General features: G+C 38.3%; 2 protein-coding genes across 2 annotated transcripts in view; both read right to left on the bottom strand.

Moving 5' to 3' along the window:
- The window catches only part of LOC139136401 (mannan-binding lectin serine protease 1-like), a 117,004-nt gene that overhangs the window by 42,208 nt on the left and 58,410 nt on the right, over positions 1-16,386 (bottom strand). The gene's annotated exons all lie outside the window — the stretch shown is intronic.
- Positions 1-16,386, bottom strand: part of LOC139137749 (clotting factor C-like) — an 83,483-nt gene that overhangs the window by 13,360 nt on the left and 53,737 nt on the right. The window contains exons 3-4 of the mRNA XM_070706014.1: positions 3,311-3,480; positions 1,672-1,831 (exon numbers count right to left, since the gene is read on the bottom strand). Coding sequence (XP_070562115.1) covers positions 1,672-1,831; positions 3,311-3,480 — 330 coding nt within the window. The remainder of the gene's footprint in view (positions 1-1,671; positions 1,832-3,310; positions 3,481-16,386) is intronic.

Below are 16,386 nucleotides of genomic sequence, written 5' to 3'. Positions count from 1 at the left end.
AAAGCTGCCATGGCGGAGAGTGAACATTTTCGTATCTTTCTATACCTCGGATGGTATATAAAGATTACAGAAGCGTTCAATTTTCATAGCAAAGACAAATTGGCTTTAGTTATGTAAGTTTCAAATGTTATAATCACGGTCGTGTTTTAGTATTTGTGTTTTGATTATTCCTTCTTCGAATAAAAGGGTAACCCGTTCCGTAGTCCTTAATAAAGCACTGACCAGATTGAAAAACAATATACTACATAGACTATATGACGCGGGATACTTGGGCCTGTTAGGTTCATATCACTGCATGAAAACCCGATAATTCAGATATATTCACATTAATGAGTTGCCTGTATTATAGTATAGTATAATACACGTGAATTCACATGAATCCACATGAATACAGGCTTGCTGAAAACAAAAAATGGATTCTTGACTGTATTCATCTGTATATGCACTCTTCAGCTAAAATACAGGCAATAATCTATGTTAATACAGTAAGTATTATAGGGTTTTATGCAGTGTATAAGGTAGAGCTTACATAATTATTGGCAATTTTTACAAGTGACGCACGATGTATTTGGCGGTAAAACAGTTTCCATAACTAAACATTGCCAATAATGAACGGAGGCTTATATTGAAGAACGTATCAACTAACAGTGCATAATATTTATTCATTTATCGTTCATTTTAAGATCACTTCATAAACGAAGGCAACATACGTCTGAAATATTTGAATCAGATACAGATCAATAAAACTCCATTTTGATACAAATTTACAGTGTTTGCGTTGGACGTTGGCAATACTGGAACTCGTTATAATGTCTAAATTGAGAAGTTGCCAAAGCTGTCAGAAGTAATTATCGTTTAGGCGGTAACATCAGTCGATAACAAAAAATTAACTCTGCGAAAGTTGAAACATTGCTCCGAAGGAGGTCAGGTGAAGTCAACACCACAACACCAGATCCGCACAAACGAGGCTTGCAAATGATGTGGTCTGACAGCAAGCTGAATGTTTAATGGTGTCGTGACTAGTCGTGATGTCTTCCCCGACAATATTTATACTTTTGGCAGAGTCGATTTCTGTGTTATTGACATATTTTACCGCCTAGATAATAATTACGCCTGACAATTTTGGAAACTCCACAATTTTGACTGTATGTTTAGTTTCCGTATTGCCGACGCAAATCAACGTATCGATCAGTGTATAATTAAACAAAATATGTAACTAAATCATTTTACTTTATGACAAAAAGTATGAAACATACTTTAGATGTTATATTTACTGCTTTTGAATGTCTTTGTAATATCGCTAAGAAGTATGGCTCTTGATACGTGATTGAAGTAGTACTGTATTCTTGTGTCACATTCTATATTTTATTTGAATACGCGCGCTGTCGTATTGTATGCATGAAAAACAAGTCGTTGATCCTATGACAAATCGTATACCTAGAAGATATAGAATGAGGTTGATTTATGTTCGGGCAAGAACAGAGTTTTATCGCCTTGCAAAACATCAAATGCCTTTGCAATTTATTCACTTTTGCCTGTGTTTTTGAGATGAAAGGATATCACAGGTGTAAACGCGCTTAAACGTTATAAGGCAATATAAGGTGAAGCGAAACTTTAATATTTTTACACAAAACATTCATTGGTGATGAAACTGTGCTCGTTAAGACATACCCTGAACGTAATACCGTGCGATAAAGGTATCTGGGTTTGACCACAACAGTGTCTTGTATTTTAACTCCATGACGTTGCCAGAGGACTGAATTGCCGCCGGTATGTTGTTGGCACTATTGTCTCCACACAAGTTATTGAACACATGCATTCCTGCCATAATCTGCCGAGTAGAGCAAGGAGAAATGACTTTCAATGTGGCAGATGAACCAAAATGTGAGACTGGAAGTCTGAAATATTGAAATGCACAAGCCTCTGTTCAGTAATTAGACTGACGCGTATATTCAGATTCTATCATGAATCATAGAGAAGATAACGGATGACATCAGATGACGCTGCAGCTCTCAAGAAGTGCTGACTTGTCGTAAAAGTAAGAATTGCATGGTATGTTGGTTTTAGGCCATGTATGAGAGAGAGAGAGAGAGAGAGAGAGAGAGAGAGAGAGAGAGAGAGAGAGAGAGAGAGAGAGAGAGAGAGAGAGAGAGAGAGAGAGAGAGAGATGAAAATACACAAATCATCACTCAGAGAGTGATGATTTGTGTATTATCATCTCTCTCTCTCTCTCTCTCTCTCTCTCTCTCTCTCTCTCTCTCTCTCTCTCTCTCTCTCATACATGGCCTAAAACCAACATACCATGCAATTCTTACTTTTACGACAAGTCAGCACTTCTTGAGAGCTGCAGCGTCATGTGATGTTATCCGTTATGTTCTCTATGATTCATGATAGAATCTGAATGTACGCGTCAGTCTAATTACTGAAAAGAGGCTTGAGAGAGAGAGAGAGAGAGAGAGAGAGAGAGAGAGAGAGAGAGAGAGTGATGATAATACACAAAAGTGACACGTTGTTTCCTTGATTTATATCATAAACGAGAATAACCTCAGGATCTCGGTGTCAGAAGTCAAGTTGAAACGGAACGGTAAAAATATGATTGAAAGAAAATGAACGACAATCCTATAGCCACAAACCAGAATGTTGTGTTTCTGATACTTGCCATAATTCCTTGCTGGGTATGATCACGATTTAAAATGTTAACATACAAAGGGTCATACATATATGTATGTGCTGTACAGTGCTTGTTTTTGCATAGTGGTTCAAATGCTGATTTTATGATCTTAAAAAGTAAACAAACATAACACGAAAAAATGCTTCGCCGGATCATCGTCCTAATAGACGTGGGATGGAAAAGAAAACCCATTATTTTCTGGCCTAAAGGATACTTAAAAAATTAAAATGCTTGGCTTTGGGAGATGGCTTTGACTACAGCCTACGGCCAAAGAAAACAAATGTTTTAGGTACCTTTCTTTCGAATAAAGCGCTCGTTTGGCCGTCGTGGCTTAGACTGACCAGAAATCTATATTAATGGCATTATTAGAAATATGTACGACGACTTCTGATAATGTAATTTTTGACATATTGGTACACTTCAGTTACAACAATCAAAGCTTGTCATTGTGGGTTCAAAACGGTGGGTAAATCTCATTTCTTAATGTTTTCATAGAGTGGAAGTCCACGCTTATGTATCCGGTCATCCACAATGTAATGTACCCGGTAAACCTAGGTGTCTGTATTTTCATGAAACATTTCTTTTGTTATGAGTGCAATGTGAACGTACACATTATATTTCGATCACTGTCGTCCATACCTTCAAACCCCAATAACAGGTAGATAAATGTCCAACTGCAAAGTGGTCGAATTCCAGATGGATGACGTACACAATTTCTGCCACGATTTTCCATTCGATATCGTCATAGATGTACACGTATGGTGGAAAGCGGATAACGCCGGTGCTTTCATTCATCACTCTGTATGCAGCTTGGAACAGAAAACACATACACATCGGTTTTACAACGGATATTTCCTTGGCAGATATTTATTGGTCTGAAACTGAAAGCAAATTTATTTTTAATTTATCAGCAAATAAAGGCCATTCAAATACAATATCTATGTATTAAAAAGATTCATATTTTTGTTTCTAATAAGAATCTGTTGCAACGCTGACCAACATTAATAACCCTGTCTGCAAGTAAACGAAGACTATAGTTATTCCATATAAACAAAGTATGAACGGTATTAGTCTAATCGGAAGGTAGGGTTCCCATGCACCCCATGGATGTATTTTTTAACCTACATTATTGTAATTCTTAGGGTCTATATTTAATAAATTTTGATGTTCCCAAAATCAAATAGTGTCCCATAGGTTCATTTGGCGCCATCTTTGCCGCAATCTTGGCCGCCATCTTGGATTTCAACAATGGGGTAGGGGTCACGTATTTACCGCTCGACAGAAACAGAAACAATAAAATACTATAAACATTACATTTTTAGAAAGCCAAGATCATGGCCTTTTCATTGATATATGACTTAATAGGGATAAATTAATATTCGAACGTCGATTAGACTTTATATCGGCCATTGACCGTGGATGGTAAAATTTGCTAAATTTCACACCCAATAATTAAGTTACCGTTCCTCCAAACAATTTTTCATAAGGTATTTATATATTTTTTGGAACAACGAAGTGCAATAAAAAAGAAAAACAACATTAAAAGTATGTGTCTTGAGATTTAGTGGGTGCATGAGCTTGTTTTCTTAGTATGCGGTATGCCATATATCCGTGTGTAACATAAGGGGTAGGGGTAATGTTTCCCTTTCTGTTTCGAATCATGAATGATGAAACCATAAAATGTTACATTTTTTGAAAGTGCTGCATCAGAACTTTTTAAAAATATATAGATTTATGGGGAAACATTGCATATTCAAAAGTTAGAAAGCTTAAATCTTTTGGTTTGTGTCGATTTTAAGTGATTTTTTAAGAACGAAATTACAACATTTTGGGTAGAGGTAATGTTTCCCTTTCTGCCTCAAACCATGAATTATAAAACCATATAAATGTTATACTTTTTGAAAGCTCTGAAAAGGACCTTACCAAACATGTATAGTTTTATTGGGAAAAGTCCATATTTTAAAGTTACAAATCTTATGACTTTCAGTTTGTGTCAATTTTAAGTGAGGCTTTCAGATTGTGTCAATTTTAAGTGATTTTTTGCACAATATGCACAAAACAGTAAGTCCGTTGGCCAGGTATCGAAATCATACCCCCTAAGGCATTTTACCCACTATGATTTTCTGTTAGCTAGTATTCTCAGCTGTCATAATCTGCTTATTTTCCATTTAACTGATGGTGTGTGAGAGTGTAACGACTTGTTTGTGAAGGGCTGTCACGCTCTCAGTAGTAAAATAGGAATGGATCTTTCATCTCATGGCTGTATATTCGTGATTTCCTGAATCCATGGCGTGAAGTTACTGACATTAACGTACACGGTATAAGAATCGGGAGCTGCACACTGCCCAGGACGTCCCCAAGAGACGATTCCGTACAAGTAGTGTCTTTGACTTCGTTCATCCTGCAGCATCAGTGGGCCGCCGCCGTCACCATCGCAGGTATCAAAGCGTCCTGGAAATAAATGGATAATTTTGTCGACGATTCAAGACTCCAATAGTGTATTATTAAAAAGTAAAAACAAAAAATACCCACAAAAAAAAAACAAAAACAAAAAAACAAAAAAACCAGAAACGTTTGAATTATACTCCTGTTATTTTTTGACAAACCGTCTTGTGACATTGTACAAACGTGACCAAGTGTTTGTATAAGCAATAGTGATCATGACAGTGAACGCAAAAGTTACGTTAGCAGACTTATTGGAAATTTTAAATTGAATATTAATATGTTCCAAAACGAAATAATTTATTACTTCCAAGGGCAAATGTTATTCCCAATAGTACAAATATAAAATTAGCATTTATTTGATATGGACTGTATGATATTTTCTATAAGTTTATTACTAAATATCACCTGTCCTATTTCATCTAAAAAACGAAACTAGTCTCATTTAAGAGAAAACTCAAAGTAAAGTGAATATTGTTATGAAACAATACTGAAATTATCGAACATCCACGGCTTAAATTAAGACAAGAGAGAAGGGGGAAATTGTTAATTTCAGGTGTCAATATTTATCTGCCTGGCGCAGTAACAAGCATTATCAGGGCTCGAAATTAGCGGTAGTCCCGCGTCCACAGACTACCAACTTTTTTCTGGGGCTACCAAAATCCATGAAATGGTAGCCCACACGGACTACCAAAGCCTGGGACCTGAAATTCAGTCAGTACTTGGCATGCCATGTCCGGTCTGTCACTTTGGGACCAGCTAAATGCAGTCAAACCCAGCTGGACACAGAAAGGCCAGACTATGACTTTGTTATGCAAATTGCGAAGACGACCGTGCGGCGGAACTTTGCTACAAAGTCTTAGTATATCTGAACTGCCGTACTTGAATGACAGGCACAAGAAATGATAGGCAATGAAAATGCATTTTTGTTGCATTTTGAATATAATATATCAATAATAAATATCAATATCACAATTACACAGAAATTATATGCCTCCTCCCTAAAGAAAGCCCAGTGTCTATTTTTGCACTGCTACAGTATGTCTCAGTGATGAGAAGGTCGTACCGTTGTCATGACGACTATCAAAATTTGCATACAACTCTGGCATTTAACCGGTTGTCAATAGGTCACCAAACTTTTGAGTATAACAAACATCCATTATACCTGTTTCGTTGGGTATTAAAGGTGTGCTATATTCACATCAAATGACTAGAAAATTCACTTTATTGGCAGAATCTTGAAAAATCGTTTTTTCCTGTCTGGTTAACGAAAAAAATTGGAATGCCAGATACCTATGCTGGTCGTCACACGATCGTGGTATATGGTCGACATGATTACGAAAATACATTTTGCCTTGCAGTACCGTCCCCTTCAAAATGAGAATAAGTTTAACGATACTGTCACAATTAATAAAAGAACCTTCAAACAATTTGCGACGCTATTTAAATTATGGAAAATTACCTGTGCCTCCATGTTGTCCGAATTTCTGGGCCAAGGACAATTTCTCTGCAACGTTCATGGGCGAAGAGTTGTGGGTATTTATTTACGATGTAAAACTTGCATAAGTATTGGCATGTAATGCTCGCATTTTGTATTAATAACGTTCGGTTTATAATTTGCATTTGTGTATGATAAAAGGATGAGATATTATGTCATCGTAGGTTACTCAAGACGTAAGAGATATTAATGCCCGGGAGGGTTTAGCCGTCCTCTTTCATAAAGTTCGAGACATATATACCAGTCACAATGATTCGTATTTGTTGTGCATTTATCCAGCACTTAATTCGTACGTCATTTTAGCCTTGTTTCAAATTGATCTATTATTTCCTTAACATATTTTCCGGGCACAGTGATTGGTGCTTGTGGTCCTATAGGTTCACTTACAGTACACTATTTGGCTTAACTCTTTCTCTCGTCTCAGTAGTATTAATATTCACCCATTGGCGCGATGATTGGATGTCTTGAGTCTAGTGTTAGCCTCATCCTGTAGCGTTCGCTTCCTCATAATTGAGTTTCCTATGTTCTTCCTTGAAACAATTGTAGAATCACTTAATCAGGTTGTATACATCTAGTGCCTCCTCCAATCACAACTAACAAAGACAAATACAGAAAGCTAAGTTCGCCGTAGTTACATTTTCTTGTTCAGATTGTGCATGTTCTTTAATCTGCATACTTTAACGATGCAATCTCTAGGTATATTTTGTATTTTACATTGTTCGGAAAACAAAAGTTCTAAAGACCGAAATTTTGCTGCGATTAGTCATTACATATCGATTGTTTATCAGTAAGATATGTGAACCATATTGTCATGGGAATCCTTGAAGACAAAGACTTATGTAACTGGCCTAATAAGACTGTATAGTAGTCTTCAAAGTTCAACTAGGAGAGGCACTCATGGCTGATATTAATCTTGTGTTTGTCTTTACCTAAGTAGGGGAGGCAGCCTAGACGGGCAGAATCGATTACGTGTTTCAGTTGTTGAATAGCTCTTCTTTGAATTGATGTAATTTCCACTACTTTCAAAGGAAACGCATTCTGATCTAAGTGGCTGACAACGGAACCAACCAAGATTGGGAGCAGTGAGTGTTCATTGTGAGGGAGACTATTTCCAGTGGTCAGGACGATTGGGCTATGGACCCTTTTTATGAAGCAAAAATTTGGTCAGTGCTAACGGCATTTCTGTCCAGGCTCCGAAAATGTAAATGTTGAAGAAATCTATCACAATTTTATGTGACAGACCAATTTCAGATTCTCAGCCATCCAATCAACCGACAATATACCGTGAATTATACCGTACCAAATAGCAAGTGCAAATACAGTGCTCTTATTGGTCCTGAAATTAAAAGAACATGTTGCATATTCATGAAGTCGCTGAACATCAAGCTTGCAGTGTCAAATTGAACTACGAAATTGAAAGCCTTCATGTTTCTAATTTGAATTTGAATCCTTGTCATCGTCCTAAGTTCATGGTTGATTCAGGTGCTGTCATCTTGAATGACTGGTTACCACAAAGGTTTCCAGGAACTACATGAAGCACTCTTTTATTAGGCCGAACAAGGCTCGCTATGACAGAGGGCAACCAATCACAGTGCACTGAGTTGAACTTTACATTGTGATGAGACCCGTGAGAAAATGTCCGGCCAAGGAGTGTACGTCAACGAACCTTATATGACCACGTACACCATTCCCTATAACCGATGCGTATTTGTCGGATCTTTTCTGAAACGTGACCGATTGCAGCTGTCAAAGACGACATACCGAACTTTAATGTGTTACCTTCCACATATTGCTCGAACCCTTAGGATCTAATTCGACGAAGAAGGAACGTGAATTGCTTTTTTACTGGGCATAGATTGGTCGTACATAAAAGCATTAACTTTTTAAGTTCTGATTTCTACAAAACAATGACATCATGCGGCGATCTAAACTGTTTCTCCAGGATTCACAAAAAATTTTAGCTGATACCACCATGGTAGTCGGTAAAACAAATTAATCGATGACGTCAAGTTCCTTTGGAAAAAAGCACAAACATAGTTTACCTATTTTGTATCCGGAGCAGAACATGTTATCGGTTACCACATACGAACGATTATAAGTTTCAATACATGTTTGCTGACTCACTATCGGTACGTAAGTCTCTCTTAACATATCAGACGGCCTTCCATTTAAAGTCTTCCCCCATCCTATGACCACTGCCAAATTATCTTGGTCCGTTACACTATTGCCTTCATCGTTAGGTGGAAGACACACTGGTAGTATGTACTTTGTAAATGCTACGGGAGTATCCAACTTTAAGAGTGCTATATCTGCGTCAAATGTCTTGGGATCGTTGTGTGGGGAAGGGATGATCTCTACAACATTCCTCTGTCGAAGACAAAAGAAATGAATTATTTTCTAGTAAATGAAGTGAAAAGTAACCCATGCGGGACTCGAACCAACATCCCCCGTATAATTTTCGGATGCTCTACCAACTGCACGAGCCAAGGGATCAGTCGGAATTACTGTGGTCGGCCCTGTCACTTAGATGGGGCTCATTCTAAGTGACAGGACCGACCACAGTAATTCCGACTGATCCATTGGCTCCGTTGGTAGAGCATCCGAAATGTATTCAGGGGATGTGGGTTCGAGTCACGCATGGGTCACTTTGAGTTTATTTACTACAAAATAAATCGAATTCATACGGTGAGGTGAATCAATATTTCAAACCCAAAAAATTACATTTCTCTGGTCGGTCCTGTCACTTAGATTGGGCTCTTACTTATTACACTTTAATTACACTTCATTCTAAATTACACTTCTCTGGCTTTGCATCATTTGTGTGACTGATCCTCATTACCAAAAAACAATTCCTAAGTTGGTGACTTCTGCGCGAGTCCCTGTTGAATCCATAGGATCCTTAGGCAGAAAGATTAGGTAATGAGTTTAACCAAACTCACTATACACGCACATGAAATGAAGAGCCCGATCTAAGTGACAGGACAACACACACAGTAATTCCGACTGATCCATTGGCTCAGTTGGTAGAGCATCCGAAATGTATACGGGGGATGTGGGTTCGAGTCCCGCATGAGTCACTTTTCATTTTTTACAAAATAAATAAAATTCGTATGGTGAGGTGAGTCACAGTTTCAACACCAAGAAATGAATCATCAAGGTAAAAACGTCAAAGGGTGTGCTACAAAGGTGACTTATCAATGTAACTGAGTAATATCATACTGTGTATGAAATAAATTACGGAGAACATTTTCGTAACAAGAGTGTATGGAATTCAGCGAGGATGTATCCGAAAGATGAGAAATTTCTAATGCACGACAAAAGGAATAATCTTTACTGACGTTACAACCGTTTCACATAATTTGTTTATTGCAAAGAACGACTGCTTTTTTGTAATAGAATTTTACCTTGAAAAGTTGACTGTGTTATATTACACTTAAAATTGTGTCACGCAGTCGTACAAATTGCAAAAAATAGGTAACGTTATAACACAAAAGTTGTCTTACGTATTGTACATATTCACGCTGCCGTGAACGTCTGTGAAGACCCAGAGTAACATTAAATGACGCAAGAGGTAGAGTGTGTCCAAAGGTCCGAGAATTTGCCTTAGGATTGAGGACACAGTGTGCTGCTGTTACAACCCATTCTTTGTTCAGTAGAGATCCGCCACAGAATGTTTTTCGATTACCATCGGCTGGTGAGTTAACTGACAAGAAAGCCATCCATGGCCATGAACCTCGTAGGACGCTACGTCCACCGAATATGCGATAAAATCTCGATCTTCGTCTTACGATTGTGTACCACAGACTGAAAAAGGTTGTCTAACATTATATAACTTACTTTCCAAGATTTGCTGAAACATCAACTTGGTAACAAACATCTTTTCCATATGCTGCAAAGGTGAGTTCTGCTTCAAGCCAAACGAATCGATCAACTTGTTTCGAAATACTGTACGAGTTTTAAGGAAGGCACTTCTACATATAAAGTGTATTAATTTTATCAGTACGCCATTAGTAATTTAGTTGATGTGTTATCTGATTATATAGAACACTGTGGCTAGGGTTCTGTTCATCATATCAACCCACTCCTAAAAATAAAAAAAACAGCACCACAAAGAGACGAAGAAACAAGACATGCAGATTTTTTGAGTGATGCAGGTGCATGACCAGAAACAAATATATTTTCAGGCCTCTCATGTTCGAACACATTTCGAACAAGAACACATTTTCGTTAATGAAGTTAAGGTTGAACGCAATATTTCGAAAGAGTTTATGAGGTATGAAATGACTCAGACTCCTTAGTCTGTACCATACAAACGAACTAACAATGTTCAGTCAAAATTAATCTTGTTAGGGAAACATGATTTTAGTGTTCAAGTATTTGTAGGCTATTATCGGATCTTCGGAAAAGAGACACGTGAGTTGGAAAGTCGTACATGAAATATCAAAAACGACCTCATATATTGTTTACTTTAACCTTCGATTTGTCAAGATTGTAGTGACAAACATACGTAACACGCATACAACGAGCTAAACTTTACTTTACTTACTTGACTCACAATGTGGTTTTATTCCGGACCAGTGGCATTAGCCTGGCACATGCGCACATTTTGTCCAAGCATCTTGTTTAAGGCGTTGCAGGAATAAGTTATCGTATTTGGGTATGTGAAGTTATCGCTTGTAAAGTACCATTATCAATTTCTTCTGGTCGACCGCAGTCAACACCTGTTGGTAAGAAGATAATCATAGTTAATGAAGATCAAGATTGATGCTTAAAAAGTCTGTTAATGTTACAGTAAACAGATAAAGTTCTTCGCTAAATAGAGAGTTATAGTGTTATGTAGGTCATTTCCCCCCACACTCATCATGACCTGAGTTCAATTAGTCTAGAACATTCTCAAGGTCACTGCCCTTGATGACCTCACAACCTTGAATTCAATTAGTCATGTTTGGAATGTTCTGGAAAGTTGATTAGTTGTGTAAGGGAGATAATTTTAGAACAGTAATTAGCATGTCAATAAAAGTTCTAGATTGTTCTTATATGCCTTTATAAAAGGGACGTGCTCAGCTTCCAGTCAGACTTTTGGGATCGTGTCTCTTGTGTGTTACTAAACTCCAGCAGTAGTCATTCTCAAGACCTTTCAAGACCTTCACTGCCAACGCTGGATTTATACTGTGGACTTTGTGCAGTTTCAAGCCTGCAAGCCAAAGGACTGTTCATTCATCCGACTGACTGTTACAACTCTGAGACTGGAGCTCTGCCGTCCCAGCTGAGATAAGTAGTCTGTACACTTTTAAAGCTTGTACTCTATCCCTGACTTAGCAATTAGTTTTATTTTCGTAATAAATTTTGTTTAAACGTTAACTGCTGAGTTCACCCTTTTGTTCGTTTTCTCTGCACGTAACAAATTGGGGGCTTGTCCGGGATACGAATATTTTGAGCCGTTTGACAACATTTTGTCTGCCTTTTCAAAACTACTGTATACTGTGAACTCAGCAAAATTCAATCATGGCGGAATTCAAGCCAGACGAATTTATGGATGACCTTGATCAGGACGCATTTGATTCCCTCAAAAAAGACAACCTTATTGCACTGGCCGATTTCCTTAAAGTAGATGTCAAAAGATCTATGCGCAAGCGGGAAATACAGTACCACATTGCAAAACATTTAGTTAATTTAGGCCAATTTGAGGAATCCACCTTGAAAGATTATGAGCCCGAGTCTACCTTTAAACTAAGAAAATTAGAATTAGAAATGCAGACAAATTTGGAGATCAAGAAACTAGAATTACAAATGGAAAAAGAGAGACAGGCATTAGAAAAAGAAAAAATACAAATGCAATTACAAATGGAAGAAAGACAGAGAGAGAAAGATAGGCAGGAAAGATTAGAAATGGAAGAAAGACAGAAAGAGAGGGAATTGGAAATGAAAGAAAAAGAATTACAAATGGAAGAAAGACAAAGGGAGAAAGAAGAGAGGAAAAAGAAAAGGAAAGAGAATTAGCAGAACACCGACTGCAGTTAGAAATGAGACGTTTAGAGCTTAGAAAGTCAGGAAAATTCTTCCCTTCAGACAGTTTTGACATCACTAAGCATTTCAGGTTAGTTCCCCCTTTCCAAGAAAAGGATGTTGATAAATATTTCCTTCATTTTGAGAAAATTGCTCAGAGTCTGGATTGGCCTAAGGAGTCCTGGTCTATGCTTTTGCAGAGTGCTTTGGTGGGTAAAGCCAGAGAAATTTACATTCAGTTGTCAGTAGAGCAGGCTTCAGATTATGATTCTGTGAAGGAATTAATTCTCAAGGGCTATGAGTTGGTGCCTGAAGCTTACCGTCAGAAATTTAGGGATTGTGAGAAGGTGAAGGATCAAACTTATGTTGAATTTGCTCGAACAAAAGAACAACTGTTTGACCGTTGGTGCTCTTCTGAAAAGGTCAGTCAGAATTATGACAAATTACGACAGCTTGTTTGATTGAGGAATTTAAAAGGTGCATCCGGAGTGACATCAAGACGTTTATCAATGAACAAAAGGCAGATACATTAGAGGTTGCTGCACGTTTGGCCGATGATTATTCATTGACTCACAAATCTTCATTTCTCAGCAAACCATCCCAGTCCTTTCCTACAGAAACAATGCAGGTAAATTTAACTCCTCCTTTTCATCCAAGAATTTCTCAAAGGAGAGTAGGAAATCAAATGACAGCAGTTCACACAGTTCAAGTAACACTCCCACATCATCAGATCCCAAGTCTCAATCTCCTTCTGACAAACAGTTTGGTACACTTTCTTGTAATTATTGCAAGAAAGACGGCCATTTAATGTCAGAGTGTTTCAAATTGAAAAGAAAACGTGAAGGTCAAAGTGGTCAAAGTGGATCTAAGCCCACCGGCTTTATTTCTTCATCAACTCAATTAGAGTCTAATAATGTGTGTAACACATTTTCTGAGGTTAAACCCCTCTATCCCTAATTAATGAGGTCAAGGTCAATTCTTCTCAAGATAGCATTATGGGTATTTTCGAACCATTTACTCATAATGGTTTTATATCACTTTCTAGTGATTTTTCTTCCGCTACCCCTGTCAAAATTTTAAGAGATACCGGGGCTTCCCAGTCTCTTTTGTTGGCAGATACCCTGCCGTTTTCTGAAAAGTCATTTTCAGGTTCTAAAGTTCTATTAAGGGGGTAGATTGCAATGACTACATTCCTGTTCCTCTCCATAATGTCTATTTGTCTTCGGACTTTGTTTCTGGACCTGTGACTTTAGGTATTAGGCCTTTTTGCCTTTTGAAGGGATTCACCTTCTTCTTGGAAATGACCTTGCTGGGGACAAGGTCATCACTAATCCACTTGTGACTGATAATCCTAGTTTAGATCAGGATCCAGAGCCAATTGAACAAGAGATACCCGACTTATTTCCATCATGTGCTATTACTCGAGCCATGTCAAAGAAAACTTCCGAGAATCAAAATACTCTCAAAAATAATGTCACAGATGTTGACTTAAATGACACCTTTCTCAGTCAGGTGTTTGACACGGATCATTCCGTTATCCCTCGTGGATTTGAAACTTCCAGTAAAACTTCTGCTGACCAAAGTCAGACATTTTCTAGATCAAATCTCATTGCAGAACAACACAAAGACCCAGATATTTTGTCTTTGTTTGACAGGGTAGATGATGAAGGTAAAACTTCAGATAGCTCTGTTTCCTATTATACAAAATCTGGTATTCTCATGCGTAAATGGAGACCTCCAGACGTTTTGGTTGATGACGATTGGGCTATAAAACATCAAATTGTGGTTCCAAAGCCCTATCGTGCTGAAATATTGCGCCTGGCCCATGAAACCCCTGGGCTGGTCACTTAGGAGTCAGGAAAACTTATCATAAAATTCTCAGTCACTTTTATTGGCCTAATCTCAGGCAGGATGTAGCACATTTCTGTAAAACTTGTCACACATGTCAAATGGTAGGAAAGCCAAATCAGACCATTCCAAAGGCCCCTTTACAACCAATTCCTGCATTTCAAGAACCATTTAGTAGGATACTAATAGACTGTGTTGGGCCCCTACCAAAAACAAGATCAGGAAATGAGTACATGCTGACAATAATGTGTACATCAACTCGGTTCCCAGAAGCCATACCACTGAGAAATATAAAGACAAAGACTATAGTGAAAGCTTTAGTCAAATTTTTCACTTATTTGGCCTCCCTAAATGTGTCCAGTCCGATCAAGGCTCCGACTTTATGTCTGGAATTTTTCAACAAGTAATGGATCAGCTAGGCATTAAACAGTATAGGTCATCGCCTATCATCCAGAAAGTCAGGGTGCTCTTGAGCGATTTCATCAAACTTTGAAAAACATGATTAGGACCTACTGTTTTGACACAGAGAAGCAGTGGGATGAAGGAATTCATTTTCTGCTCTTTGCTGTTAGAGAGTCAATTCAGGAGTCTCTTGGTTTTAGCCCATTTGAGCTTGTATTTGGACATACAGTCCGTGGCCCACTTAAGCTCGTTAAAGAGAAATTCCTATCAGACGATGATGATTGTCTGAATATTTTGCAATATGTGTCAGATTTCGTACAAAACTCTCTAAAGCATGTGAATTAGCCAGAGAAAATCTTGAGTCATCTCAGCAGTCAATGAAAACCAAATACGATAAAAACACCTCAAAACGGAAGTTTGAACCAGGTCAAAAAGTTCTTGTTCTACTTCCGGTTCCTGGCAAACCACTCCATGCTCGTTACTTTGGGCCATATCTAATTGATAAGAAATTGAGTGATTTAAATTACATCATAACAACACCTGACAGGCGAAAACAAAAACAGCTATGTCACATAAATATGCTTAAGCCATATTTTGATAGGGATAATCCTACTATAACTCAGCCTGTCAGTGCAGTCAGTTCAAACCATTATGAAGATAGTGATACTGAAACTGACTTGAGTGAAAATACTCTAAACTCAAAGCTGGGCTCGGTCAAGCTTCAGAACTCAGAAATCCTGGAGAAGCTGGAGTCTACAAAGTTGGCACACCTCCAGCCAGAACAACAACAACAGGTGAAAGAACTGCTCCACGATATAAACACCTGTTTCAAGATGTTCCAACGAGGACAAACGTCATCTATCACGACGTTGATGTTGGGGACAGTAAGCCTGTTAAAACAACACCCATACAGACTGAATCCAACAAAAGCGAAATATCTCCAGGAAGAAGTCAAATACCTGCTGGACAATGACTTTATTGAACCCAGTAAAAGTAACTGGAGTTCGCCGTGCATACTTGTTCCCAAATCAGATCACAGTTATCGTATGTGCACGGACTTTGGGAAGGTCAACACTTTAACAAAGACAGACACTTTCCCAATCCCGAGGATTGATGACTGCATCGACCGAGTGGGAAAAGCCAAGTATGTGACGAAATTTGACCTACTGAAGGGATTTTGGCAAGTCCCTCTGACAGATCGTGCTCGTGAAATATCCGCCTTTGTTACGCCAGACGGATTGTTCCAGTACAAGGTGATGCCATTTGGAATGAAGAACTCTCCGGCAACGTTCCAACGGATGATCAACGACGTCATATCCGGGCTAGACGGGTGTGCAGCTTACGTTGACGACGTCATTCTGTATAGTGACACCTGGGAGGAACACATCAAGCTCATGCGGAAGTTCTTTGAGAGACTGAGTAAAGCAATGTTGACTGTCAACCTTGCCAAATCTGAGTTTGTATGGGCAAGGGTAACTTACCTCGGACATACTGTAGGACAGGGTGAGGTAAAACCTGT

Source organism: Ptychodera flava, chromosome 7 (assembly GCF_041260155.1).
Source record: "Ptychodera flava strain L36383 chromosome 7, AS_Pfla_20210202, whole genome shotgun sequence".
Classification (NCBI taxonomy): domain Eukaryota; kingdom Metazoa; phylum Hemichordata; class Enteropneusta; family Ptychoderidae; genus Ptychodera; species Ptychodera flava.
This window is presented reverse-complemented; position numbering and strand designations above follow the sequence as displayed.